Here is a 27,139-nt window from a genome sequence, read left to right as displayed (position 1 = left end):
AGAGAAAGAGAGAAAGAGTGAATGAGAGGAGGGGCTGAGAGAGAGGGAGAGAGAGAATCCCAAGCAAACTCTGGATTGAGCAAGGAGCCTAATGCAGGGCTCTCATTTGGATTACTATTTTGGAAAATGCAATTTATTATTTTTGAGACCTAAGAGAAAATGTTTTCAAATTATCTCTAATAATATAAATTATAACATAATGCTATGTATATTATCACATCTGCATTCAGAAAATAAATAGAGCTCACTATCAAAGCAATGTCCTTAGTTGTCTATATTAGCATAAATGTCTTACCTTTGTCTTGGCAAACTGATGAGGGGTTGTTTATGACACCTCTTGCTAAGGCTAAAGAGCTTGTGTACAATTTTCTGCGCCTTCAGGAATAGCTGCTTCATGCTGTTCTCCAGTTGTTCATAGCGGCGCTGAAAATTAGAATCCATTGTCCACAAATGCATTATGGTAGATGTGTTGAGGAAATAATTCATGGGTAGCCTTTTCATAAAGAACTTGAATTCATCTGGAAAAATGTTAAAATTCAATACTTTAATAAACCAACTATTTTCCCTTTTTCCAAAATAAATTTAATATGTTAATATTAAAAACAAATACTATTTATTATTTTATGTGCAACAAATTAAAAGCAAATCGGATTTTTTTTTTGATGCTTTAGAATTGTTTTCTTTTTTGTTCCCCTTAAAGGAGAACTTTCATGGTAGAAGATAATGAAAATAATTTGTACTAAAACAAGTATTTGGCCAGAAAGTTTAAGCTGAATTTAATTTTTCAATGTTCTCCTTTTGAGGGTTTTTGAATGAACTTTCTCCCACAAGTAGTAGTCATTAATTCAGCTTTCTTTTTTGGCATTAGTATTAATAATCCTTTCCAAGTGTTTCATACGAAAGAAATAATTTCATTAACTCAGCATAGAAAATACATATAATTATTATTAAATGAATATATTAATGCTCAAAGAAAAAGAGAAAACTTTTAAAATAGAAGATTATAATATTCAACTATGCATTCTGGTTATTTCCTTTAACTAATCATATTCTAACTTGTAGAGACAAAGTAGTTTAAAACAAAGTGTATGCCAAAGAGAAAAATTTAAAAAGAATTTAAAGCTCTAATTCTGGCTTTTGTTTTTGTGCTGATCATTACCGTATCTGAAATTGTTTTCTTTTTAAATGTCTGATTAACCAACAGTAGAAACAAAACTTGATGCTATACTAAAATAAGCAATCACTTAAAGGTCTATTAATGATCTTAACACAAGAGAGTTGAGACAATAGCCAAAAGATGGAAACAAACCAACTATCCATCCACAAATGAATATATATCTTAATTATGGTGTACATAGATATATATGAATATTATTGACCCATAAAAATATAATGAAGTTCTGACATATGTGGCAGCATGAATAAACTTTGAAAATATGTAAATGAAATAAGCCAAACTAAAACAAAAAGACAAATATTGTATGAGTCCACTTATATGAAATATCTAAAATAATCAAGTTCATTGGGATAGAAAATAGATTAGAATTTACCAAAGGGTGAGGGAAGAGGATATGGAACATTATTGGATTATAGCTACAGAATTTCTGTTTGTGGTGATGAAAACTTTTTCAAAAAAAGATAGCAGTGATGGTTGTACAACATCATTAATGTAATTAATGTCACTGAATTGTATAGATAAAATGGGCAATTTTATGTTGTATGATTTTATCACAGTAAAAACCAATAAAAAGAGATAGTATAGCCTTTCCTCCCATCTCTCCTTTTCTTCTAAAGCAAATATTATGAACTAGGAGTAAAAAAGAAACCCACACACAAAAAAAACCCTCTTTGTATCATTTTGCTATTTCTTTAAAATATCAGTGTTAAGAATATCATATTGCACCCATTTCATTGTAGTAGATGGCTGATTGTTCCTCCCCACAAACACAGGAACTCACCACAAGATGTTTTCAGTGGCTGAAGATGTATTATTTGGCAAGTGTGGCAAATTATATTTTAGTTACTATACTACCCATCAAAAAGTACATGGTATGCATTAAACCTCAGCCTCTCTGTGCCTTCATTTCCTCCTTTGAAAATGAAATAGAACATTGTGGATTATCATAACCTTATTTCACTTTAAAATTCTATGATGTTATAAGCATTTCTTTAAATTACCTTTTAGCTAGTTATCCAACGCAAAAACAGTTGTTTTTCTAATGTTCAGTTGCAGCTATTTTTATTTAACTGGATTTGGACAAGGTGTGTCAATAGCCATTTCTTGATGTGGGCAGTGTGTCTAATGCACTATTTTAAAACCTCCAAATTATCATTTCTTAAATGATGCCATTCACTTGGGAAAAGTGTATTACATTAACACACACACACACACACACACACACACATATATATTTAGAGCAATTAATTCATATTTATTTTATGTAGTAGGGTTATTTTGATATTCCGACCCAAACTCTTTCATCAATGCTGACAAATAAAACTTTTTGGCAATTAATAGAAAATTATATTCTGAATATTGGAGTTGTCATTTCTTCTGGAGCAAATGAACACAGAGTCCTGGTGTCTTTTGGACACTTATGGTCTAGATATTTACCACAAGAAGAAGGAAAAATAAAACAAAAGGAAAAATGATTTATGAAGGGAGATTTTGGAGAATGTATCCACTTGATATGCTTCAAATCATTTTTTAAGTAAGCGGGGTATAAATAAGAGATGCATTTTAAAATTCCAATTTCACAGTACCCTACATTTCGTGTGGTCCCATATGTCTCTTTTGAGAAATTCCCTCTTTTGAATAAAGGAGTTGATGCATGGAAATTGGAAAGCATTTCTTGGATTATTCACAGAACAGATGCCACCTCTTTGAAAACTAATCATTCATTTCATTGTCATCTTTTACTTGAACACTTTTGATAAGACTTTATTGTTTCATGGCTTTGCATATTTTCATTGTTTGATATAATACTCTTCTGAAAGTTTCTAAATTAGTAAATTTTATTCAAGATAAATAATATTTTAAAACAGGATGTATTTTGTATTACCAAAGTGTATGTAATAGTGTATGTCAGCTGAAAACTGTCACTATACTATTTCTAAGAAACATAGTTTTAACATGGCACTTGAATAATCACTTCATTATGAAGTCATTAAGAGTCAACACTGACAGTCACTCAAAACATTTATTGGACACCTGCTGTGCACAGAGCATACAGATGTTTCAGTCAGTCGATGAGAGTGACTATGGATAAACCTTTTATCTTATTTTTTTCAATGGCAAATGACATGAGATAACTTCTAATATTAAAATAACAACCTCAGTTTCTGAAATTCCTTCTACTTAGAGGTCAAGAGAATCTCCAGAAATATTCCCATGGATAGCTTTCCTTTTTGCTCGGCAATTAGTAAAATCCATATTTATAGAATGTGAACATGAAATTTGAATGATACAGTAGACTTATTATATAGATCCAAGGATTTATGTAACTACAAAGAGATAATACAATGATTAGGGGAGGCCAGATAACATGTTATCCTACGGTAGTTGCTAGAAGCCATGTTGAAAATAAAGCACTATTGCTTTTCAAATGGCAAGTAAACAATGACTAGCCATATATTTGGGGGTGAATAAATTTGTAAAAGAAAACAAATTAATGTTGCATAAAAATAATCCAGAAAAACTAAATTTAGTATCTAGATTCCTAGACAGATATTAATCTGGAAACACCAGTTAAGTATGTACCAACAAAGTACTTTTGCTCGGTATGGGTTGGAGGACAATTGAGAAACAAAATAATACAACAACAACAATGATAATGGCAATAAACATCCTCTTGCTCACAGGAATTTATAGTCAATCAGTCTTCTTAATAAAACTATTTCACATGAAGCAAAGAATAACACAGAGAGAAATGCATGATGTTAATTAATTCTGTGGAGGCAAAGAGAATTAGGTTAAGTGACAACTTCCCAATAACTATAGAAGACTAGCAAGGCACCATGTTAACTTCCTCTACTGTTACTACTTCTCCATTAAAAATGAAGTGGTTTTTTAAAAAAATAGTTGAACAAAGTTTGTTCCTTTTTTCCCCCTTTCCCCTGATAGTAACTCTAGTTAATACTTGATATTAATTAGCCAATTCTGGAACTAATTCATTCTCCCCCTCACACCATCTCTGTGTCTCTCTCATTAGCTCTTACTTTGACAAGAACTGGTTTAAGTGCTCTAAATGCTAATACAATCCCTCCAATAATCCTCCATGTAAATTTTATTGGCATCGCTATGTGTGTAGAATACAGATAATCTTTAATTTCATAACTCTAATGCTAACAAAAATTTTTATTGACATTCCTGCGTTTGCATATTGATCTAATGTATTTATATGCACTCTATTCTCGTGCTTCACAATTGAATCAAATAGGTAAGAGTAGAATAATGCAAAATTTTAGGGTGTAAAATAGCCAGTCATATGTAACCCTGATTTGTGTTTCTGACTATACTAATGAACATGATAATCACTGACCAGTATCTTTGATTATGTATTTTTAAATATTCAGAATCTCTATTCAGAACTGATTTAGAATATATTTTCAAAGGTGCTCTAAAGCATTCTTCTTTCTCTTCTTCTTCTTCTTCTTCTTCTTCTTCTTCTTCTTCTTCTTCTTCTTCTTCTTCTTCTTCTTCTTCTTCTTCTTCTTCTTCCTCTTTTTAAAGCAAGTCCCATACCCAGCATGGAGCTCAATACAGAGCTGAATTCATCACCCTGAGCTAAGATTGGGAGTAAGATGCTCAATCAACTGAGGCACCCAGGCACCCCCTAAATTTTCTAGAGCTTTGAGAAAATATAATTTACTTCCTCAAAAGTGTAGAAGACTAATCAGGTATTTTTCATTATTATTCAGAAATTATTTCTTAAGTTCTAGAGCTAAATTTTCTAGAGCTTTGAGAAAATATAATTTACTTCCTCAAAAGTGTAGAAGACTAATCAGGTATTTTTCATTATTATTCAGAAATTATTTCTTAAGTTCTAAATCCATGAAAATAATCCAAAACAGAAGCTGCTTACCATTAGAAAGTAAGACTATGGTTAGGAAGAACTGAGGGAGGAAACTGGTGCTTTTATGGTTTTTATGAATTCAGATGAACTTGCTTTTGACTAAAATTTAAATAAATATTGCGAATCAATATAAAAAGGCAGCCAAGGGACACCTGGGTGGCTCAGTGGTTGGACGTCTGCCCTTTGGCTCAGGGCGTGATCCCAGGATCTGGGATCGAGTCCCACATCCGGCTCCCTGCATGGAGCCTGTTTCTCCCTCTGCCTGTGTCTGCCTCTTTCTGTGTCTCTCATGAATAAGTAAATAAAATCTTTTTAAAAATCAATTTTTAAAAAATGTCTGACACATGAGATATACACATAGTATATTGACAATTCAATAGTATATTTTGGCTGTCTTTGTTTTTAAGATTTTATTTATTTATTCATGAGAGACACAGAAAGAGGTAGATACATAGGCAGAGGGAGAAGCAAGCTTCCCACAGAGAATCTAATATGGGACTCGATCCCAGGACCCCAGGATCATGCCCAATCGCTGGGGCATGGGCATGATGCTCAATTGCTAAGCCACCTAGGCATCCCTTAAAAAGTGATCTTAATTAACTGCTTGTTAATATGAAAGTAAAAGTCTACTGGTTCACATTTCATGCATTTTTTTCTTAACATATTGAGACAATCAAAGTATCTTTTCAGTAGAAATGACAATGCTATAAGGATGACAATTTTAATTTTTCTAAAAGTATAGCAATAGCTTTACTATAGTAATAATATTGTACAATATCTAGGAAAATATGCAGGGACACAGGGAATCTTAAAATGAAAGAAGGTAATAGGTAAAATATATATATATATATATATATATATATATATATATATATGTCAGATACATTCGAAGAATCTATGAAACATTGTTTTTAAACAGAAAGAATCATCAATTCTGATTTTATGACATTACCAATATAATGAGTTTGAACTCATGTCTCCTGCTTATGATTGGGAATGCAGGATTTTCTGAAATAATGCATATTAATAACAACTGTAGTAGCACAAAATTTTTATAAGCAATGAACTAATAAAATAACTACTACTTCCTCACACAGAATGCAGTACTATACCCTGAATACATGGCAAAATACATTCTGTTTCTATGGTTATATTTTTATTTATTAGTTTGTTGGTTTAGTCTAAAATAGGTTTATTCCTATGCTAAGTAGTATCTACAGAGCTAATAAATTCCTATCACCGGTCTTCAGAACACTCTGTTGCAAAGCTATTCCTTGTTCCTCACAAGCCATTTTTCTATGAGAGAGCATGGATTCTTCTATCTTCTGACTTTCACTAGCAAAGTTTTACCTATATTAATTGCAAACCTTCACTATGAGAGAGCATGGATTCTTCTATCTTCTGATTTTCACTAGCAAAGATTTACCTATATTAATTGCAAACCTTCACAGCACAGAAACTGTGACCTTAAGTAGTAGCATACAAGACTGAAACATAAGTGGGGATGTGAGTAGGAAGAGGGCTGATGTGAAAATATGCTGAGAGAGAGAAAATTCAGGCAATCAGCATCCTGAGTGGCAGAAAGTTACCAAGGACTGAAATGAAAATTTGACCCCTGAGAGAATGCAAGGAATACACAAATTTTGACCCACTTCATAATTCTGACTATAATTACTCAAGCTTTACTTTAAAAATTAAAAAAAAAATTCCTAGGGACTATTTGAATGATTTGTATCTGTTTAGTGCTTTCCCAACTTCTACAGTAAATCACTGGCATGACTTTGGGTAGCTACATATTGGCACAAGCCTATTCATACAGTTCTATAAGTCACGGCTATAGAGTTTACACTGAAAATGACAAAATACTATAATGCTGCATAAAGTAGATGGCAAGTCTGTTCCATAGCTTGTGAAGTGGCCAATTTTATGAGGCTACAAAGTGATGGGTCGAAAAAGGCATAAATCTAAAACTGATCCTAATTCCCCAGAAGCTGCCTAGAAATAAGACATGTTTTTCCTGTTTTCTTTTTCTCTGAAAAATACAGCATATTTTTATATTAAAATCTTTATTACCATGAGCCAATTAATCTGTCCTTCATTGGATTGTCCAGTTTATGAACTCCTTATCAAATGTTTGAGAAGTTACCTAGACCTTTAAGGACAGAACCTGCAAGGCTCAGATCTTGACATTTCCAGTTCCCTTGTAGATACAGAGTTGGTGCATCATATAAGCTATAGGAATCTGGTGTACCCACCCAGCATTTGAATCTTAAGCTGTTGATGCAATAGCAAAGAAGATGCCCAGAGCAATTCACTCTGGAAATGGTGTTTACAGCAGTAATGGTAGTGTTTGGAGCAGTCTTGTATTTATTGCAGTTAGCAGCAATGACCTCACTAAATAAGTCTTAGGCAAGATTTTTGACTTTATGTTGACTATGCAGCACAAGCATACTTCTCTAGATTACCTGATTATTCCAAATGCTATACAATATCCTTTAATGAGTTCCTTATCAGATTAAGTTAGCTAGAGCCTGTTTTTCTTACTTCCAGCAAAGAATCTGGGCTAATCAAGTACTGGTACCCAAAGTGGTTTGGCAATAGCGCTTGTGGTCAGAAGAGAAAACATATGCTTGGTGTCCAAATTGATTGAGACAGAGGGTTTTTTAAACCATATGGTATTATGGGTGGAAATTTGACAATAGAAACACCACCTGTGCTCATTTAGAATGTACAGAAAGAGCATTTGGGACTATGTGCCTGCATAGAACTGAATGAAGAACATGAAAAATTCAAAGACTGAGGGTGAGTTGGTTACTACAAATAGAGATGGCTTGCTTAAAGAGCTCAAATTCCTACACTTTCTTCTCAAAGAATAGAATGAATATTGGAGACTTTCAAAGACTGTGCTAAAGGACTCTTTTATCTCTTGCAGCTGTAGGGCTTCAAAACAAACTTTGATCCCAAGATTGAATTTAAATTTCCTGCCAGATCTGTTAAATTAAAGTTCGAAACAACACTAAGAAAGCATGGGAACATAGGAACTGGAAGGTAGATATACCAGAGGACTGAAATTAACTCAGAATAATTCAAAGCATTAATCATTAATACTTGTTTTTTTTGATCCCAAGAAACAGCACCGTCTTTGTCTGATAGACTAATGCTGTCTTGCTTTCAGCCATTGTAATAATCTTGATCAAAACAGTGACCTGCACTGGGAAGCCGATGTTCTTCGTGACCCACTTCCATCACCCATCATTTTGTTGAAACTATTATAAGATTAATTTTCCAATAGGCTATCAAGAATTTGCTAATTTATATTGGAGCAAAAAAAAAAAAAACCATTACATGCATTGGTATTGATGCGTGGTGAAAAAGAATGCTTCATTGGTGAAAAGAATGCTGACATCTCTGATGAATACTGTGGCTGTTTTCTGTAGGCTGGCATGCCAGTTAGTGTGAAAATCTGTGTGAAATCAGGAAAATTTTTATTTCAATGAGGATATAATTAATACTCTCTGATTGAGGCCTAGTAGCAGCTATTAGTCATCAGAGGTACGATGAACATGGGTATTATAACCTACAACAGGTTCAGGGTACTACTTAGAGAGGTCTAACTAGTAGGAATTATATAGTTTATTAATCAGCTCATCATGCCAAAGGATTTAAATATAGGACCAGTGCCCTGAGGTCTTTTTTGATTTGTATAATTGAAAAAAAATTAAATCTGATTACTAAGTCCTGACTTGAGTCATCATGAGAGAGAAGAATGAGGCCCTATTGAATTCCCAACCCTGAATCATTTCAAAGACTTGGAACTCCTATAACGTAGTTTAAGTAGGGCAAATCTTTCCTTTACATTATGAATTAATTCTTAGGTCTCCTGAATACCAGAATATTCCAGGAATCAGTCTGTAGTCTTATAGAATTAAGATAGTATATTGGGTTTTCCCTGAATTCCCTTCAAATTAGGCCCAGTGGGACCTTACCTCATGCCATTTTTTATTTTCCCAGTCCCTAACTAAAGAATTAGAATAGGAGAATATTGGCTCCCTGATGTATTATGAAATAAGTCTATTAAGGTAAGAAGGATAAAATGAAGCTTCCCTTTCCTACCAAAAGACTAAATCCAGAATGATATTGCTTGTTTTCTAAGCTTGACACGATTGCAGGAATTAGAAATCCATTCAGTACTGAAAATTGTGAGGATAGTATTCATATTCCATCTCCAATTAATTCACCATGTTGACTACAGCTTAATCATAGAGCAACTCTAATTAAAATTGCTATTCCAGATGTGGTAGCTTACTGGTGGCATGACTCCTGGCACTTGGGATAAAGCTTCTTCTTGGTACAAACTGTTTTCTCTATCATTGTAAACAGAGATATACCAGAAGCAGTTTCCTTTCATATGTCAGGTACAAGAGCTAAACATTCTCATTTTATTCTGGGGTTCAATCATTTCACAGCCTCTGTAGTACAATTTATTTCATAGGAACATAGATCATCTCATCATGCCATAGGACATATTTTGTTAATGACATCATACTGAAGAGACATGAAAAACACAAGTAGCAGGTATCCTGGCTGGTGGCCCATACCTTAGCTGTGTACAAGGGCTGCAAATAAATCTTATGAAAACTGAAGCACTCAATGCCTGGGTGAGATTTCTAAGTCAGTGGTCCTGGCATATTTCGATAGTAACTCCAAAATGAAGAACAGGTAACTGCTCCTTTAACAACCTTCATAACAAAGATGCACAAATATTGGAAGTTCATCAAATGAATTATCTAGCAACATTACTGATAATGATGAATTCAATCATCTGTATTGGGGTATTGGATGTGCCAGTTGCAGATTCTTTTGCTCCTTTATGTCTTCAAGTCTTCAAGAAATTGTTCTTTCTATGTGATTTAGGGAGTGTTCCTGGCATAGCCTCTGAGCCAGAATCTCTAAGTCCTCCTGCTGATTCTGTGAGCTAACCAATCCATATCTTTAAATAAATTCCTTTCCTGCTGTGGTCAGATTCTATTCTTGAAAGAATGTTGACTGATAGGGCTATTTGAGGCCTTAAAGGTAATTATAATGTAGAGTTTAACAAAAGTTCACAAGTATTTATTATCTACTGTGTGCCTATCACTGTGCTAGTTAAGTGGTAAAACTATAATAATAATCATTGTAGCTATAACAATTGTACTTTCTTCATGGGAGTTCTGTGTAAATTAAATGATATAATTACCATGAAAACTTAATAAAATGTCTTTTACGTAATTAGTGATAAATGCTAGCCATTATTTTTCTTCTTATATTCAGTGTTTCTCTGTGTGCTGTGCTGAGCACTTTACATGGATTATCTCATTTAATTCTTACAACAATCCTTAGAGATGGGTGCTATTATATTCTGCATTTTGCTGTTGAGGAAATGTACCTTAGCAAGGCTCAGCAAATTGTTCAAAGTGGCACAGTTATTAATTAGAGTTCAGAATAAACCAAGTCTGAAAAAAGCATGACTCCTACCTTAAGAAAAAACACAAGAGAGAGTTAACAGGGGAAAATAATACTATTTTCTATATTTAAAAAGTATTTTGTTTGGCAGATTTTACAAATGTTATTACATCCAACCTCATAACAGCACAGTAGGACAGGCCAGCTTTATTAAGATACGATGTGAAACTAATTTGAATTATGGAATTATCATATAAAGCCGACTATGAGGGAAAAATGAGAACAATAATAGACTCAAAAAACATAAAAGGGGAACTCATTTTATATTTCTCTGAGAGTTGGGGCAATATTTTACTTTTCTTTGTATTTTCCCTTTCTAAAAGCCTAAGACAGTACATTATATATAGTATGAATTAAGTCTGTATTTCTTAAGTGGCTAAACCAATTGACAAGATCCAGAGAAATGCTTGAAGCTAAATATAAACATATACAGAATAATTCTTTTGGAAAAGTAGAGTTTGAGTTTAGTCATATAAAATATGAAGCTACAAGTTATTCATGTAGGAAAACAGAATGAAAAAAAATTGCATATTATAGTTCTAAGCCTGAATACTACTGTGGAAAAAGGGAATTCAGGTTGAAAGCAACAATGCAAAAACAAAAATAGATGAATTTCTTAATTTACAGTTGAGAAACTGGCAAATGAATTTCAGGTAGCAAAATGACAGACTAGGTAAGTTTCTGAATATTGATAAATATTTGAAATATCTTCCAAAATTGTAACCATTGCTTAAAAGCAAAACTGAAAGTACATATTCGTGGTTGGGTAAGTAAAATGTACATTCAGTATCTTTTAAATATCAAGTGCTCCTCTAGGCACCTAATTCTTTTAATTCTACACTGTAATCACTGCTGTGTCCATGGTATACTTTTGAAAACCGTGACTTAGAGATGTTGAATATACTCATCCAGCTATGAAGGCTTGTAAGTAATAGCTAGACAGAAATTGTGGAACACACAAGCAATGAGATCGAGTTCATGAGAAATCATGTGCCTACTATTAGGCAGAGAATCCCAGGTGAGGGTAACGGTGGTGAGAAGTAAGAGACTTTATATCATATGCTTTCAATAGCCAGCAATACACAAAGGATACATGCCTTGTCTTGAAGTGGGAAAAGTGTGTCTGGTTCCACCCTCCCCTGTCCATTTTTTGCAGCAGTTTTTATCCCTTTTCAACAATGAGAGTAGAAGTGAAAGAAGTTTAGTGCTTTCTCTATGAACATAGGTCTACAGAAAAGTTGAGTTAGTACTTTAAGAACTTTCACCCAAAACTTGTATTTTATATACTATGTTCCTATGTTACATGTTATTAAAATATGTGAAAATATAATAATTATTAAAATAACATTAATTCACATATTTATTATAACGTGTCTTCAGGCAAGGCAATTTTAAAACTCTATAACAAAAATCATCATTTTTTAATAACGTTCAAGTTGGCAAATTTATAATTAAGTTACCAATAAGCTTAAAGAATATTAAGATATTCTTGGAGCCCCTAGGTGGTTCAGTGGTTGAGTGTCTGCCTTCTGCTCAGGTCCTGATCTTGGGATGCTAGGGTCGAGTCTCACATTGGGCTCCTCACAGGGAGCCTGCTTCTCCCTCTGCCTATGTCTCTGTCTCTCTCTGTGTGTCTCTCATGAATAAATAAATAAAATATTTAAAAAAAATAATATTAAGCTATTCTGATATAGTTTATTTCTAGCATAGTTTCAACAATAGGTAGGACTCCCAATACCCTATTGGAGAAATTATCTGAGCCCCTGGCTATTTGATAGAAGCTTAATACATTGTTTTAGAGCTTTAGAAAACCAAACTTCAACAAAGAGTAAACACACCTTTCAAATAGCGAAATTTCTGAGAAAAAAAAAAAAAAAAAAAAAAAAAAAAAAACACAACCCAGATCTTGCACAGAAGCAGCAAGGAAACTATCAAGACAAAGAGGTTGTCTCCAGCAGATACATTGAATGTCTCTACATACAACTAAGAAGGATGGAGAAGTCAGGCTGTTATGTGGCTGTATGATATACACTTGAAATCTGCTTTTATTTTTCTTCCTTTCTTACAAAAGTCTTACATGTAATCGAGGTATCTACTAGCATAAAAGTATGATAAAATGTTCAGTAAGACAGAGTCATTGCCTGTGGTGACAAATAAATGCCTAAACATGTTTATAGGCATATGCATGTATAGAATTAATATATATAGGAATTATAATAGGTAATATAGTAACTCCTTCCTGAAATATTTATATATTAGTTTTTATGTAAAATTAAGAGATGTTATATTCTCTACTTTCATTAGGCATGAATTGAAAGTATTTCCTCATATGTTTTAATTTTTAAGGCTTTTTTATCCAGATCCAATTAACCAAATATATTTTGTATTGTGTCCCTCCAATACATTTTCCATAATATTCTGTTTGTTAGGAACTTGAGATTTTTTTTAAAAATTAAAACAATATGTGAGTCTGCTAATTGTTCATGCTTATTCTATTTATTATAAATGCCAATTAAGGCATTAGAATAAGATGCCAATTAAGGCATCTCAGACATGGTATTTACATGACACAAATTGTTGGCAGCTGTACTCAATTGTTTACTCATCATCATCAGTCTGAAGCTGAGAATCTTTCCCGAAATCTCCTTCCTTGAACACTTCCAGGTTAGAGTTTGTCAATCAGAGAGACTTGTGGAATGTGGAAGGCAGATAGGAAATGGTAACCATGATTTTCAGAAGTTTATTACAAGAAACTCATGATAGAAGCAGTCCTTCCCAAGATTCAGTAATACGGTGGCTTCTACAGATTTAGCAGTTGCCACAGAAATGGCAGCTTGCCCAGAAGCAGCAAGTTCCAAACACCTCTGCACAAGCTCCATCTTTCCAGTGGTTAGATGCATGCAGCCTCTTGGACCTGTCCATAGTTTTTCCATCTATTCCAGGGCTTCAAGACCAAGTAGATTTAGATGTTTTTCTAATTCTCTGTCCATCCCTTTGATTCTCTTCCTTTCCAAGTTCCTTCCTCATGGAAGTATTATCTCCCATTTCAAGCCCCTTGTTCCCATATGCCTTTCATAGCTTAATTTTACCAACTTCAGATGAAGAAAGAAGGTGAAGAGTTGTGGCTGGTTTCCTACCATATTCATTGTCCCTTACTGAACATTGATTTTATTGTTGACAGCAATGGGACAAATATAAAACAACTTGTAGCCTCTAGTGGATATATAACAACATTCCGACCAGCGCAACAAAACAAAAGCAGCAGTCTGTGGTAGGGGAAGAGAGCAGGGGTATGAATAAAGTTTTGCTTTTCATATTTAGGTATTGCTCTTCTTCCTTTCAGGCCTTTCCTGAAGTGAAATACAGACCTGAAGGTGGAGCAGCCATATTTTAAATGTGAGAGAAAACCCAATGGCAAGGAGAGACTTTATTCTACATCTCCTCAATTCCATGAAGCAGTACAAACATTACCACCTCACTTCTGTAACACACAGATTTTTGCAACCGAGGATGGACAAGAAAAAGTGTGGAATAATACTTTAGAAATTTCTTATCTTATGAGCTTCTTATATTCTTAGAAATTATTGAGAACCCTACAGACTTTTGTTTATGTGGGACATTTTATAGGTATCTACCAAATTGAATTAAATATCTATTTAGTTGCTTATGTACAATAAGAGTAATTAACACTTTGCATATAATCAACATATTTTGAAAAATAACTGTATTTTGAAGACAAAATGTATTTTATAAAATATTGGCATTATTTCACATTTTTGCAAATGTCTCTAATGTCCTACTTAAGAGAAAACATCTGCGTCTCATACCTGTTTCTGCATTCAATTTATTGCAATATCACATACCAGGAAGTTTCTAGACATCTCCACTATGCCTCATAAGACAATGAAAGTAAAAAAAGAAGCGATAATGTTTCAATAACATTATAATAAGAGGCTTGATTTTGTGGACCTCCTGACACTATCACAGGGACCACCAGGTTTCCCCTGACTATACTTTGAGATATGTTGCTCTGGAGAATAATATACATATCAACTGTCATAATCAAAGTTTATATATTATATAGTTATTGCATAGCTACATAAGTTTTTTTTTAAGGTTTTTAAAATTTATTTATTCATGAGAGACAGAGAGAGAGAGAGAGAGAGAATGAGAGAGAGAGAGGCAGAGACACAGGCAGAGGAAGAAGCAGACTCCCTGCAGGGAGCCTATGTGGGATTCCATCCCGGGTCTCCAGGATCACTCCCTGGGCTGAAGGTGGTGCTAAACCGCTGATCCATCAGGGCTGCCCTTATATGTAATACATTAATAATATGTTTTATATGTAATAACATTAATATAATAATGATAACAAATGGGACCAATTTCATAGTATGAAGCAATATCATATGTTATGCATTTATCAACAGAAGATAGTTATACTACTAATTTGAGGTAAAGGGGATTTATGATATTAATTTTCCAAGAATGGAACACATAATGTTTCATTTTTCAAATAATATAAGCATAATAATAAAAAGTAAAAATCATCTGTCAGTTTAAATTTAACAGCTGCTTCATACTTTTGATAATCTTGCCCTTTTTTTTTAATTGTAGATTATCTTGGAATTACCTGGGGCAGAAAAACAAAACTGACACAGTCATTATTTGATTTTTTTCCCCAAAAATGTACTGCCAAGTTTCAAAACTGGAGTATAATATTTATTTGATATGATGTGGTGGTGAATTTCTATGATCATAGCTCTGAAAATCACCATTACTATTCTTTGTGGAGAAGAACCCTGAGAGCCAGTCATAAAAGATATAAATGATACCATATGGTTTGAGAGCCTGATGCTTTTGTAGAATCCTGGCATTGTGTATAAGAAAAGTGGTCTAATAATAAAATCATGGCAATATTACTTCTTCCTCACAACAATATTTTCAGTAGTAATCTAAGCAATAAAAGTAATAGCAGGTCTAACACCACTGGCAATATTAAATTGAAATAGCAAATTGCAAAGCTAGTAAAATTGTTATCAGAGGGATTGATCTACAATAGAACTGATATTTCAAGCTCCCAAATAAATGCTCAATAAAGTGATGCCTCACTATTGTGCAAACATTATGGTAGTAATTGACCAAAGATATATTACTTAAAAATATCTTGCCATCTTTCATATACTGGGTCAAAACACAAAGAACTAAAATGAAAATACATTTATTTTTATGTTCAAATGGATTTTAGTTGCTCACAATGTCTTACTTAATTTCACAGGATGTTTTTTGTATTGGAACCCTTGGAAACATTAGACCTTGGCCAGAAATGTTTCTTCTTTGTACAAATAAATGCAGTCAATGTGATTATTCAAGAAAGGTTTGGAAACAACCGTTATATTTTGCAGATAAATTACACTTTCCTTTTTTCTATTGCATATTAAGTAAACAAAAAGTATAATTTTTACTTTTAATAGGACACTAAAAAAATTAACAGAAATATATGTATTTATTCAGTATCAGCTATCTATCTTCTCTTACATGTCTTTTGTCAGGAAAGGCTACATTTTACTTCTATAAAAATTTATCCCCCAAAACCTACATACTTAAAATGACAACAATGCTTCTTTTTTGTTCATATTACAGGCCCAGTGGATCAGGAGTGGGTTCTACTGGATCCTGGTCTCATCCATGGAGGCTCTACCTTCTAAATGCATACCCTGGAACATAAGGCCTTCTTGGTCTTCACAGTAGGAGAAAAGAAAGTAGCTTGTGTTTTGTTTTTACAGCCTTAGTCAATAAATTACACACTTTACTTGCACTGATACTTTGTTTGTTAAGGCTTGTCACTTGTACCATGTAACTGTAAGAGGACGAGGACAAATAAGGGAGAAAATCGAGTATCAGCTAAGCATTACTATCTTGGTAGTCTACCCTGCTGTTCATCAAATATCCTTTCCTCTCTTCCTCCTACATATAGAATGTACTCTTCTCTCCCCAGGGAAGATGACCCAAATATCTCATCACTGTTTCAAGTGCATAGGTCAAGTTATTTGAGAGATGTGGACTAATTTGTGAATTTCAGATATGGATCCCAATGGTCTACAAGTTAAGCTAAAAAAGATGTGTTATTTATTTGCTTCTCATACCTACTATAAATGGTATAAGCTACTATAGGCGGGGCAAAATAAACACAATAAACGCTACCATTTGTAAGAGGTGTGAATAGAAGACACAAAGGAGTCCCTGTTCATAGCCATCTTGAAACCTTCCAACATGCTCTATGGACTCTTTATCCTGGAGGTTGAAAGTGTTCCTTGATTAGGCCCTGGTTTTACTTTCTGGGAAGTTCTTCCTTCTATGATTCTTCTTTAGCAGTAACTGAACTCACAGTTCTTTTCCAGAGATCGTTCTTAGATCTGCTTCATCTCTTTACATTTTTGCCTTTCTGCCTGCCTTAGATTTAAAGGGGACTACCTTGAAGGTATTAAGATTTTAACAGAAGACCACATCCTTATTCTGATCTTTACTGAACATGTGTCCCTTAGGCTTTCTCTTTCTTCACTTTGTAATTCTTGGACACTGGAAGCAGTTAGCTCTTTTAAGTTTGAAAGACTTAAAATTTCTGGACTTTGTCCCTTTCATGTTCCAAAAAAGAGCTTATTTCTTCCTGTCCTGAAGAGAGTTCATTTGTTTCTTTAACATATGGCCAAACACAGCCATTTGCAATCAACACATAACATGAAGTCTTTGTTTTTTAACTCCTTTCCCTAGAGCTATAATTGCACGAGACAGGAGGCCTCCCCTGTAAATAGTTGTAGATGACAGCATTACTAAAAGATAACATGGGTGACATCTTTCCTTACTATCCACTCATTGACCACTAGACCAATATCATCTTCATTTGTTTGTGATTTGTCATGGAAGTTGACCTCTCCTAATACACAACTTCTGTGGTAGTTAGGGCAGACAAGTTTACCCATTGACAACAAACCCACACATAACTTAATAATATATGTGTCTTTGTAATTATTTTGGGACTCAATGTCAAGCTATTTGTTAGGGGAAAAAAATTCATGGGGTGCCTGGGTGGCTCAGGTGGTTAAGCTTCTGCCTTTGGCTCAGGTCATGATCCCAGGGTCCTGGGATCAAGCCCCGTATCAGGTCTGTTTCTCTTTTTCCCTCTGCTGGTCTGCCCTCTCCCCTGCTTGTGCTCTCTCTCTCAAATAAATAAATAAAATATTAAAATATATGTATACATAATGTTAATACATAATTCTAATAAAAATAAAATTACCAAATAATAGAAAAATAATATTTTGGTAATAAATCCCAGAAACCCACGTTTATCATACTGAAACCCAAGAAGCTCTAAACGTCAAACAAGAATTTGTAATTAATTTGACAACCAAGCCTGATCTTACCTAAGTTCTTTTAGAAACAAATCTTTCCTGAAACAACATGAATCTATTCTACAGTCCCAAGCAAATGTTATATAATAAGCAATTTTTAAAAATCATATTATTATTCTCAGGCACCGGGATGGTTCACTCGTTAAGTGTCTGTCTTAGGCTCAGGTCTTTATCCCCAGGTCCTGGGATGGAGCCCAGAATTATCTTCTCTGCCCATCCTGGAGTCTGCTTTTCCCTCTTCTTCAATCACTCTCCCAGCTCATGCCCTTTCTCTCTTTCAAATAAATAAAATCTTAATAAAAATTTGCGTTGTTATTCTAAAGGCTGAAATATCATAAATTCTGTAACACATATTCCCCGAAGGTTTTGTATGTAGTACTATGAACCTGTAATTTCTAAGTCATGTAGAACAGTGGGATATCACGTACTGCTTCTTGGACATAATAATCTGGCAGACATTACGTTTCCCCATTTTTATCATATTTAGATTTGTGAATTTTCCTAAATTCAATTTGTGTACATTTTTCTTTCTGAAAATTATTGTGTATGCTGTCACTACTGTTAGTGTTATAACCATATGAATTATACAGATATTTATTCAGAGTAATTGCATTTCATAAAAACTAGTTGCAATACCAAACTTTTAAGAATTCCTTTTATCAATTAAAACTAATACTTTATTATTAAAAATCTCATATTTTATTATGATTTATGGCATTTAAGAAAGGGAGGAAAAGATATCTAAGGGATTAGGTTAAAATATTGATGGCAAAAATCTGAACACTGATTCTGTCTCTTTCTTGCTCGCTGATGAAGATTAATCACATCTCAGAACACCTCAGAGTGTTTTGCCAGCACGGTGACAGAGATTGAGTTTCATCTTCCTTACAGCCCTTACCTGTTACTCACATAGTGTCTATACAAGCACAGAAAACCACTACAGAGATGAAGGAAAAAAGATTTGCTTCAAAGAAAAGGAATATTAAACAAATTGGGTGAATTAAATGATAAAACAATGCCTGAGTAATAAAAAATAAAGTCAAAGAAACTTGAAGAATTATAAGAAAGATAATATATTTAAATTTAGTATGTTTTACTTCATACAATATTGTTTGAAATAGTTCCATGATTGAAATTTGGTTATCAACTTTGCAGGAATAACAGTATCTGCCAAACCGAGCAGACATCAGTAAAATTAGATCATGCCTACCTTTCTTCTTTCTTTTATTACAATGTCAGCATAATATTTAAAATGTCTCAGCAAACTCTTCCCTTCATGACTTTAATAAGTAGATTTGCCAGGTGCAGCACTGGCAGGAGGCTCATAATGTATTTAAGTTTGAAAATGAGGCAATTATATTTCAAAGTTCTGATTGGCTACATTTTAATTTCAGAACCACGAGATGAACGAGATGAACGGATTTAGCTGGTGGCTTTCTGGAGTAACCTTGTACATTTGCACCTGTGCATTTTATTAAAACAGAAACACCTTGCCAGGGTTGAGAAGAGGATATTGGTCACAGAAGCCATGACAGCTTGGTCCCTCTGCTCTTACTATTGATTACATTTCTTGACAGTCACATGGGAAGTTAATTACTAGTAGGCAATTAACACCCTTGCAAAATAATAAAGAAAACATAATTATATTGAAAACTCCCAGAGACTGTTTGTAATCTTAAATGTGATATTCCCAGGTCTCTGAATAGCTATGACAACCCAGGTCTTGACATTCTTTTTGTCTACACTCCTAACCCAGTCCCCGTTCTTGACAAAAAGTGGGAATTACTAATACTCTATTGCCCTATTTTAAATTATTAAAAAGAATCCAGAATTTTCATCAATCTAATTAAAGATTCCCCAAGGAATTGCTCAATGAAAACAAGATAACATTTGCTTTGCATACAAAGTGAATCATCATTCTAGCAAAATTAAGTCTACTGTGAGAAAGACGCAGGGCATCCTACCTAATATTAGTTTGTAATCACGTTAAATAGCATTGTTGCTTTCTCCACTACAGAAAAGCAGCTCAGTGAACACACTCTGGAAGAGTCTATTTAGGCTTTTGCTCCCTCACTGTCCTCTAGAGACCAGATGACCTTGGGGAAGGTTATATCCCCAAGGGACATATCTTACAAGGGACATATGTTACAAGGGACAAGGGACATGTAACATATCTGTGACACAGTTTTGTATTCTGTAAAGTGGAGGAATGTTGGGTTTGCAATATTCATTGCTATTCATTTTATACTGAGTGAGCACATGAGATGTTCTGGGTCAGAGACAGATTTCTTACGAAATACCCCACAGTAAATAATGATGTGTCTGCCCCCTTCATCCTAGTCCTTACCTCTGTAGTGGCATGATGAAGTGATAATGAAATTTTTTTTCTTCACAAGTAGCCTGGCCAAGGTAAGGAAAATTTATCTTTTCTGTTCACATAGAGAAGGAGGCAGCTGTCCACTTCCCCACCTGAAAACATCTTGGAAGCGAACATGGCTGAATCTGAACTTCAACACTGGTGTGTAAGTAAAATCTCCCCATGCACCAGACAGCTCCATGTGTTTAAATTTTACAGTATTGTCTGCAAATCTGAAATGTTCAGATGTAGGGAGATAGTCTCTTCTGGAACTTTGGGATGCAAGAAACCCAGTGTGGGTTATAACTACTCAACCTTCTTGGGATGATAAAAGTTTATTAACTGTCCAGATCAGAGCAATTAGCTTCTGAAACAGGGAAACAGATCTTAATTTTTATAGTAGGTGAACATGTTTTTAAGAGACTAAGAATTTTTGTAGAACCAGGTAAGAAATCCAGGGAAGTTATGTATTCTCACAAGTAATAATAATAGCACCCTATGAGGATTTGTGAGGTTTAAATGAGTTAGTGCAAGGAAGTACTTAATAAATCACTTATAATTAGCTTGAAATTACCAAAGAGAGTCTAATTCTGACTGATTTTCCAAAGACTTTAGAAGTTAAGGTATTAGCTGTGTTTTTAAAAGAGAAGGTAAACCTTATTTAACACACCGTTATTTGGTGCGAAGCACCTTTTATTTAACTTTTTATCTCAAAATGAAAATTTGCAGGAGCTACAATAAATGGAGACAGAATCAGGGGTAGATTTGACTCCATTTCTCTTAATGGATATATTTTATACTAATACAGGGCAATATAAAAACTGAGAAATCAACAGTGGTACATTGTACATGTGTAGTTCTATGCTATTTTATCTTAAGAGTAGATGATTAATTCCCACAAAAATCAAGATACAGAACTTTATTCTCTTACTGCAAAGATATTCCTGCTTACTGCAAAGATATTCCTGCTTCTACTTCTTTGTAGTCAACCAATTCCTCTTCCTCTGACCATCCCTAACTCCTGGCAAACAGTAACCAATTTTGAACCTCCATAATTTTTCTATTTTAAAACTGTTATACAAATGGAGTTAGATTATATACGATCTACTGAGAGTGTTTGTCTTTTATTCATTCAGTATAACGCCCTTGAGATTTATCCAATTTATTGTATTTACCAATACAATTGCTCATTCCTTGTTATTGCTGAGTAGAATTGCATGGTAAAAGTACACTACAGTTTGTTTAACCATTTACCTAATGGGAGACATTATGGTTGTTTATGTTTTTTTGCCTAATACAAGCAGTCAATCCTTTACATTTCATGAAACTATTGATATGTGAAGGCTACACCCGTCCATTGTATTTTTTCCTTTTTTGTTCCCTGTTCTTACTTTTCTTTCTTCTGCTACCTTTCTGTGCATTGCATGAACACTTCTTAGAATTTTTTTTTTTAAGATTTTATTTATTTATTCATGAGAGACACACAGAGAGAGGCAGAGACACAGGCAGAGGGAGAAGCAGGTTCCACTCAGGGAGCTCGATGCAGGACTTGATCCTGGAAACTCTGGATCATGCCGCAAGCCAAAGGCAGATGCCCAACCACTGAGCCACCCAGGCATCCAACTTCTTAGAATTTTATATATAGTGTTTGAATTCATCCCTCTGTATAGGTCTGTTTTAAATGGTGGTGATAGGCACACATCAACCACACATAACTTATCATAGTATACTAGTGCAGAGGTCTTGCCAGTTTGAATAAAGTACAGAAACACTATCCTATCTCCTCAAGTCCTTTTATTCTTCTCTTTCTGTCATAAAATTGCCTTAAATATTTTTCCGCATATATGGAGAACCACATCAGACGGTAGTATAGCTCCTCCCCCTCCTCTTTGGCTATAAAACATAGTTTAGAAAACTTGAGAGGAAAGTCTACTGAATCTGTATTTATCTGTATGTTTACTTGTTGCTCTTTCTTCTTTCTTGATATTCTGTTTCTTTATTATGCCCTATCTGTTTAGAAAACTTCTTTAGCCATCACTTTAGGGTAGGTCTGTTGGTGAAAATGTATCTACATTTTTCTTCATCTGAGAATGTCTTAACATTTCCTTAATTCCTGAAAGATAGTATTCATGGATCTTGATTCCTGCTTAATATTTCTTTTCTATCAACACTAAAAAATATTGTGTAATTTCCTGTGGTCTCCATACTTATTTTTTTTTTTTAAAGTTTTATTTATTTATTTTTTTTTAATTTTTTTTTTTTTTATTATTTATTTATGATAGTCACAGAGAGAGAGAGGCAGAGACACAGGCGGAGGGAGAAGCAGGCTCCATGCGCCGGGAGCCCGACGTGGGATTCGATCCCGGGTCTCCAGGATCGCGCCCTGGGCCAAAGGCAGGCGCCAAACCGCTGCGCCACCCAGGGATCCCTCCATACTTATTAATAGAAGTCATGTATCCTTATAGGTAAAGTGTTATTTTGCATTATTTTCATACTTTTTATTTATCTGCATTTTTCAGAAACTTGACAATGATGTGTCTTACTATAGATTTCTTTGTGTCTCTTCTGTGTGAGGTTCTTTCATCTTCTTAAACTTGTAGGTTTTATGTGGTTTTGCCAAATTTAATTTTCAGCTATATGTCTTTGAATAACTTTTGCCCTCTCCTTAGTCCCCTTCTTGCAAGATTCTGATGACAAGAAAGTTAGATCTTTTGTTAGAGTTCCACAGTTTCCCAGAGCTCTAGGGGTTTTGTTTGTTCATGCATTTGTTTGTGTTGTTTTATTTTTAGGTTTATTTGTCTCTGTTGTCCAGATTTGGTAATTTACATTGTTCTAGCTTCCAGTTCATTGATTCTGTTATTGAACCCGTCCACTGAGTGTTTTGTTTTAGTTATCATATTTTTCACATCCAAAATTTCCTTATGGAGCCCCTGGATGGCTCAGTAGGTGAAGCATCTGCCTTAGGCTTAGATCCTGGGGTCCTGGGATCGAGCTCCACATCGGGCTCCCTGCTCAGCTGAGAGTCTGCTTCTCCCTCGTCCTCTGTCTGCCTCTTCCTTGCTTATGCTCTCTCTCTCATCAAATAAATAAATAAAATCTTTAAATTTTTTTAAAATAAAAAAATAAAATTTCCATATGGTCTTCTCTATAACTTTTTTTTTAAAGAGTTTATAACAAACATTTATCTTTGCTCTTTGCTCTCAGCTACTGGGAGGAAATCTTTGTTGTGCCTGATGGCAATGTCTTTCTTTGCCTTGGGGTCTTGAGTTATGTCACACAGTCTAAGTGTCATTTAGGGAGGGTGCTGGCCACACCAGATAATATTTAGGATGAGAGCTGACTATACCAGAATGACTGACAATGTGATGAAGTGTTGAAGCTTTGGGTCACACAGTATCAGTTGACCTGGGGACTGAGACCAATACATGTGCAATGAAACAATTATGCCTTTATGATAAAGCCCCAGTAAGAACTATGGACACAGAGGCTCAGCTGAGTTTCTCTCACTAGTAACAAACTACACATATTGTCACAAATCAATGCCAGGAAACTAATGCATAATAGCCCCCTGTCGAGAAGAAAACAGAAATTCCAAGTCAAGTAATACCTTTGGACTCTGCCCTATTCAGTTTTCTTATGGCTGACTAATCTGTATCATCTTCTTGTAATAAAGCATAACTATGAGTATAATAGCCTTTGGTGATATCTGTGAGTCTTTCCAGTGAATTATCAAAACATAGGGTGTTTTGGGAAAACTCCCAGCCTTGCAGTTGGTGTCAAAAATGAGGGCAGTCTTTTGAGAACTGATACCTCTATGTTAGCAGCTGGCCTAACTTCATACTGAGATATTGTATTTTTTCATTTGTTCCAAGCATGCTCACAACTTCTCAGTGAAATATTTTTGCGTTGGTTTCTTTAAAATCCTTGTCAGATAAATCTGTATCATCTTGCTGTTGCTATCTATTAATGGTCTCTTCTCATTCAAGTTGTGATTTTCCTGATACTTCATATGATAAGTAGTTTCAATGGAAATGTGAATCTTTGGGGTATTATGTTAGAGTCCACTGGGTCTCATTTAAATGTGTTTTAGCAGATCGCTTCTGACACTGCTCAAGCAGGGAAGAAGGGCATCACTTTGTTAATGCCAAATCAGGGGAAAAGTCCAAATTCCACTCTTGTCCATGAACCTCCTGGAGAGAAGGGCTTCTCATTACTGTAGAAGATCAGTTTTCTCATGGTTTCTCTGCTAATAGAATCCTGCTAGGAGGGATAGGTGTCTCATTACTGTTCTGCACATATTCTTCTCTGACACTGAGGGGTTTGGCTTATTGCTCCCTTGGTTGTGAAAGTCCCTTATGCCCCCTCTGATACCACAGGAAAGAGGGCAATCATTACCACCCAGCAGGATGAAAGTCTGTGCTTGTCGCTTGGTCTATTATGATGCCCGCATAGGGGGGGTTGGAAGAAGCTCATTATATAGCCTGGCAAGGTCAGAAATCTAGATTCCCAATTTAGCCTTTGTTGGCAACGGTAGATTAGGGCTTCAGATTTTTCTGGGGTGTTCGGCTGGTGTTGGGAAGTTAGTGTCTAAAAATTTTCTCTTTCTAGGTGCCCCCCTTGCCTGGTCTTTTACCTACACAGAGCAGTCTTTCTTGGGATTGTTTTTGTCTGCTCACATTAATGTTTTTATATTTCTGGAGAGTTCATCATCTAGTTTTTGATATATAAGGTCATAAAAAAGAAAAAGAAAAACAATGACAAAAACAAGATTATAGAACTCATGTCTGCATTATTCTCCATTCTCTGTGGTCCCTAGCCTGTCTGCTATCCCCCATACGTTTTTTTAGAGTCATATGTTTGTTTTATATATAATGTCCAGAGTTTTAGGTAAACTCTGAGATTTAGCAGGAGAAACAGAAAAAAGTACTTCTAAGCCCCCCCCTTTTTTTTTCTTTTTTTCTTCTAAGCCCTTTTATATGGTCATTAATTATGACATAAAATCACCTTTGTGTTTAATATGGTTTGATCCCTGTACTTATAAAATAATTTGATCATCATCTAATTATAGTAAAACTACACTTTGCTCTCCACAAAGTTGTCTTTAATAAAAAGAAAGAAGATCGAATGCCACAATTTTTCAAGTATTATCTTCAGTGGAAGATAATTTTTAAATGCAAATAGGAAATAGTTTAGGCATTATAAGCTAGTGATCTGTAAGCAAAGAGAAGATGTAGCTACTTTTAAGTTCAGCTGGGGAAATCAGAGCTAAAACATTTAAATGCATATACAAAACGGCATGCCGATTTCTAGAATTTAATCTCCCTGACTTGACAGTGAGAATTTATCAATCGTCAATCATTCAGGGCCAACAAGAACACATATTCCCATAAGGTAGTGATTCTCTTCCCAAATTTTGCTACACATAAGCATCACCCGGGATCTTATAAAAACCCAATATCCAGTTGCATCTCATAATAATTAAAATATCTAGAGATGGAATACAGACATTCATATTTTATGTGATCTTCATAAGTTGTGAATGAAGCAAAGTTTGGGATCCAGTGTTTCTTTGTGTGAAGTGCATATTTAAGGGAAAAAATGCATTTACAGATTGAATTATGTGTAGTATTTTAGTTAAATTAAATGGCCCAGTTAATATTTATCAAATTTCAGGATTTCTTTCTTTTTAGAGTTGTTATTGGTCAAATTGACTTCACTTTTCACTGATTTACTGCAAATTATTGTTACAAACTTCTTCTGAAACTGAGTTACAGAAATATGATCTCCAAGTGCTCTTATTATCTGATCTGCTATTCAAAACTTCACAGGAAATATTTATAAACATGGTGTAACACAAAAGAAAGGCATTTTTTCTCTATGATTAAAAAAAAGCATCAGCATGTTAAGACATTTTAAAGTGTAAATGAAAATAATCCTTAAACTGTTTTGTGTTTGATTTCAAATAACAGTTTTAGAACACCAGACTTTTGCTCTTTAAAAAAATCCATAGTGTTTAGTGTATTGAATCACTAAAGAACATTAAAAATGTTGAAATTTAAACAAGAAACAATGTTTCTAAAACAAAATTTAGTTGAAAAAAGTAAACAGTTATTTTATTTGGTGTGTGTGTGGTTTTTTGTTTGTTTTTCTGTTTTTGCATCAACATTTACCAAAGTATTCCATTTGATATCAATTGCAGAAAAGTTTCCTTTTCAGGAAGGGGTGTTATATGAGAGCCTATTCCTAAAGATTCCAACTAGCATCAGCATAGCTTCCCAAAGGAGGGGAAGGCTTTCAGTAAGGGGAACTGTCAATTTCATTGGAGGTTGTCCAGAACCCTCCAAAACACTGACTTAATGGAGAAGAACTGATGAAATAGAATCAGTAGTGAATTTTCTGCAAGAAAAAAAAAAGAACAATAAATAAATATTGGTTTCTAGAACTTCATTTGAGTAAGAGTAAATCAGAAGGATTTTGGCTTAGATGAGAAAGAACTGAAGCAAGATCATGACAACAGCCAAGAACCAAGATTTTCAATGTTCTTCTGTTGTAACAATTCTGTGCTTAGTTTGTTGTTTTATGCCTTACTTTAATTTCTGAAACTTTATTTTCATTTGGTAATTGGTAAAGTGACCTTTATGCTCCTCAAAAAATATCTGCTTTATTCTGTAGTCAATATCATGACGTTTGTACAGAACGTAAAAATGAATGAATCCATGAAAGCCCGAATGTTCTCATTGTTAATGTGCTTTACTGTTAAATTGTTTTAAATCTGGGAATCCCTTTACCTTTCTCGGAAA

General features: G+C 34.3%; 1 protein-coding gene across 4 annotated transcripts in view; it reads right to left on the bottom strand.

Moving 5' to 3' along the window:
* Window positions 1-27,139, bottom strand: part of BRINP3 (BMP/retinoic acid inducible neural specific 3) — a 381,312-nt gene that overhangs the window by 64,273 nt on the left and 289,900 nt on the right. For all 4 annotated transcript variants that reach the window (XM_025991327.2, XM_025991328.2, XM_025991326.2 and 1 more), the window contains one exon: window positions 296-518. In XM_025991327.2, coding sequence (XP_025847112.1) covers window positions 296-518 — 223 coding nt within the window. The remainder of the gene's footprint in view (window positions 1-295; window positions 519-27,139) is intronic.

This window comes from Vulpes vulpes, chromosome 5, assembly GCF_048418805.1.
Source record: "Vulpes vulpes isolate BD-2025 chromosome 5, VulVul3, whole genome shotgun sequence".
NCBI classification, from domain to species: Eukaryota; Metazoa; Chordata; class Mammalia; order Carnivora; family Canidae; genus Vulpes; species Vulpes vulpes.
This window is presented reverse-complemented; position numbering and strand designations above follow the sequence as displayed.